Source organism: Sinocyclocheilus grahami, unplaced genomic scaffold (genome assembly GCF_001515645.1).
Source record: "Sinocyclocheilus grahami isolate Dianchi unplaced genomic scaffold, SAMN03320097.WGS_v1.1 scaffold163.1, whole genome shotgun sequence".
NCBI lineage: Eukaryota > Metazoa > Chordata > Actinopteri > Cypriniformes > Cyprinidae > Sinocyclocheilus > Sinocyclocheilus grahami.
In genome coordinates, this window is record NW_015505342.1 from 1,139,660 (window position 1) to 1,143,469 (window position 3,810).

At 37.7% G+C, this 3,810-nt stretch overlaps 2 protein-coding genes across 2 annotated transcripts in view; one reads left to right on the top strand and one right to left on the bottom strand.

Annotated features, from left to right (window-relative positions):
• The window catches only part of atrip (ATR interacting protein), a 20,069-nt gene extending 19,615 nt beyond the window's left edge, over positions 1-454 (bottom strand). The window contains exon 1 of the mRNA XM_016282677.1: positions 242-454. The gene's annotated coding sequence lies outside the window, so the exon portion shown is untranslated. The remainder of the gene's footprint in view (positions 1-241) is intronic.
• A 2,010-nt stretch (positions 455-2,464) lies between these two features.
• Positions 2,465-3,682, top strand: LOC107593103 (protein BTG1). The gene is made up of 3 exons (XM_016282690.1): positions 2,465-2,613; positions 2,777-2,913; positions 3,176-3,682. The coding sequence occupies exons 2-3, from the start codon at positions 2,796-2,798 to the stop codon at positions 3,508-3,510; spliced, it is 453 nt and encodes a 150-aa protein (XP_016138176.1). The 5' UTR covers positions 2,465-2,613; positions 2,777-2,795; the 3' UTR covers positions 3,511-3,682.
• The last annotated feature ends 128 nt before the right edge of the window (positions 3,683-3,810 follow it).

A 3,810-nucleotide genomic window follows, 5' to 3' on the forward strand; every position in this document is an offset into this window, starting at 1 on the left:
TGTGTATATATATATAAATACAGTTAGTGCCAGCTGAAAAAAGAAACTAATGTCAGTAGTATAAAACAAAAACCCAATTGACAATATAATACTGCTACTGGTCAAAGCAAATAATCCAGTTATTTTCAAGCCAAACGCGGAAAATGATATCTAACGTAATCTACATGCAATGATCTTGTAGAGTCACATACTGTGTTTACTGTGGTAAAACTGTAGTGAAGAGCTCAGGTTTGTCAGTTACCTGCTGCTTCAGTGCGTCTCTCTCAGACTCGCTGCGGACACGCCACACGCAGGACCAAACTGTAAACCGTCCAAATAAAGCGCTACTCTGAACTATTATCATACACATAAATGACTAATTAAATAAACAGAAAATTTGTGAGGTTGGAAACATTTCTGAGCTTTGCCTCTCAATCAGTGTGGAGGAGTGTCCATGCGGCCAGTCGAAAACGCATACGGCAGTAAAACCTCACCTGATTGGCTGAAGAGCGACCCTAGTGTGTTACAGCGTGCTCTGATTGGTCCATTGACTAGCGAACGTACTACGGAAACGCTCGTGAGACAAGTGTCATATACACGAAGGGGTTTGAAACGATTTCATTGAGAAAAACACTCAAAGTAGTGATTTAAAAGTTATTATCTTGTCAAGTTTGGCCCAATGAACGGTGCGTTTGGAGAGTATTTACCTTTTTAAATGTCAGTACACAATTAACCATGGAAACGTGTTTCCGCCACGGGATAAAAAATAAATGATAACTAATTGCGACTTAAAAAAATAAAAAAATAAATAAAATGTGTGTATATATATATATATATATATAAACTCACAATTCTGACGAGAATACGCCGGAATTGTGAGATATAAATTCTAAATTGCGAGGAATAAAGTCCGTATTGTAAGATAAAAAGTCGCAATAACTTTTATAACTATCCCGTGGCGGAAAACTGGCTTTAAAAGACTAATACATCTAACCTTATAAGGCTACAGTATACACTCTTTTGATATTAAATGAATAAACGGTATAGATACGCAACAAAACACCGTTATAGGCTATATATAAACATGAAGTACACACAATGTGACATACACATTTTGTTCAATACGAAACAATTAATTGAGACAGACCTAACTTACCCCAGATAACACACGTACGTCTGCAAGTGTCTGTTACAGATCGCTTCATCTAAACATCTTAAAGACATCTTCTAAACGTCTATTTGACATCTGATAGGAAACGTCCTATAGACGTATCGCAGACGAGCAAACACTAAAAAATCGAATTTAATTAAATGCAGACCTTCATATAGAGTCATATATGTGCAATCTGGGACATACCAGAGAAATTCACTAAAATATAATGTCCTCTACAGAGGACAAAAGTCTATGCCTGGGTCCCAGGAGGATATGCATCTATAAATTCCTCATACAATAAACTAGATGCCCCATACATTATAAATAAGTATACAAAAGTACGCATTGCAACAGTTACAATTTACTCGTTTGATATGAGACACACCGTCTTTTTTTTCTTTTTCTTCTTCTTCCTTTATTAGGATTAGCAACAAGTATACAAAAATATACAACCCTAGTAACCACAAAATCACAAAACAAAATGAAATAAACAACAACAACAACCATACAGGGCCAGGGGTAATATAAATTACATTATATAAAGTAAAGGTGCCTCAAAAGGCACTTTTTAACAACCAGGCAAAAGGTCACAGAGAACTGTACATTATAGGAAAGAACCAATATTATAAGATGCACACAATGTTATCGATTTTAAGGCTTTAACATTGCTGGAGGTAGATATTGTTTCCCAGTAATACTTCAGATCTTTACAAAATATAAGAAATAGGGGCTTTACAGACAAAAATGTGCACTTATGTATAACAATTTTTACTATGAGACACACCGGTTTTTTTTTATTTATTTATTTTTATTATGCAATAGAAGAACAACAAATACAAAGACAAGTAAGAACAAAAGACAATAAGGGTTACAAACAATACTCCAAAGCATACTATGTTAGCTTATAAGATTTACACCATGAAAGAGTCTTACATGCAATAGAATTATTAGAGTTTCTTAAAGAGTTTACATATACATCAAAATCTTTCCTGAAAATAAAAAAGTAGGGAGTTTTCTTTGAAAATGTACACTTATGAATGTAACATTTAGCAAGATATAGCAATAGATTGATAATACATTTTCACTGAGAAAGATCTAAATTCAAGGAGTAACCAAAAAACACAATTTTTGGGGTTATACAAAAGTTTGGATATAAATATTTTTTAATAAAATTGGAAAAGTCAACCCAGAACACTTTAGAATAAGCACAGTCCCATAAGAAATGATATGAGACACACCGTCTGTTTATGGAAATGGAAGTTTGTGACGTCAGAGGCAGCTCGCGCTCTGATTGGCGGAGGCCTGTGGAGTGTTTACTCCTCGGAGCAGGAGCTGCACTACTAGCTCGAGCCACCGCTGGAGGAGGAAGTCCGTGGTCGAAAATAAGAGTTTTATTTGCCCGTTTTCACTACCGCGTCGATAAAAGCACTTTCAACAGCTGTGGAAACTCTTTGCATCCCCAAACCGAATCACTGGAGCAGGTCAGTGGCGTTTAAGAGGCGGTTTTCCGTGTTGTTTTGAACAAAGGAACGTGCCAAAGACACTGGCCTGTCGAGTTCAGCTGCACTTGAGCTGATTGAGCTCAAACAGCCGTTTGCTCTGACATCTGGTTGTTTTTCAGTCTGATTGCGTCTTCCCTTTCAGCTCATGCGAAGTCTTCACGATGAAAACCGAAGTCTCTACTGCTGCTAACTTTGTCACACGTCTGTTGAGAGGAACGGGGCTGCTTTCAGAAGAACAGCTGCAACAGTTCAGATTCTCTTTGGAAGAAGCTTTAGGGGGTAAGAGAGCATCGGGCAGGACCTTTCCATTGTTTAGAAGTCAATTCAACTACATCATGGTCCAAATGTTGTAGTTTGCAATGAAAACTAACATTGTTTTGAACAAAGCAGATGAAGACTCAGTCGGTTTATTGCAGCACCAAAGTCCATTTACTGAAACTTGCACCATTTTGTATCTTAAAGTACCAGAAACTTTGGCAAAGAATTGCAAGTAAGGCCATGTTCGATTGCTGCAAGGCCTAACTTTCTTCTTTCATTGTAGATCATTATCGGCACCACTGGTTCCCAAACGCACCCTGCCGAGGTTCTGGTTACAGGTGCATCCGGATCAACCACAAGATGGACCCTTTGATAGGCAAAGCGGCCTGTATGATCGGACTCACAAAAGAGCAACTCTTTTCACTGCTGCCAAGCGAACTCACCATGTGGGTCGACCCGTATGAAGTGTCCTACCGGATCGGGGAGGACGGGTCCATATGTGTCCTCTACGAGTCCACGCCTCCAGACACAAACCAGCCGGAAAGCTGCAAAGATGAACTGAGAATCGGACAGTCGAGTCCGTCCAAATCCTTCAGCATGATGACCTGCTCCAGCTGAAGAGTGATTCTGTGTAATTAGCCGCTTGTGAGCACAGTAAATCAGGCATCGCTCACATTCAATTTCTTTTTGAACCTTGTTTTTTTTAGACAGGTTTTTTTTTAATCAACAGTGAAATCTTCATCCTTTTGACCTCATGGTGAAAACCGATGTATTTTGATTAAATGTGTTTTAAGCTCCCTGTACAGTCATGTTGAATACGTTTTTTTTTTTTTTTTTTTTTTTTTTTAAAATTTTTTTTTAATTTTTTAATTTTTCCCAAATTTTTTTTTGGGTTTTTCTCTGGACCAGTTTAATAAA

Excerpts from the sequence above, each read along its gene's own strand:
- LOC107593103 (XM_016282690.1), top strand. The coding sequence starts at position 2,796 with ATGAAAACCGAAGTCTCTACTGCTGCTAACTTTGTCACACGTCTGTTG. Across the intron at positions 2,914-3,175 it reads TTTGGAAGAAGCTTTAGGGG|ATCATTATCGGCACCACTGG; the intron begins GTAAGAGAGCAT and ends CTTTCATTGTAG.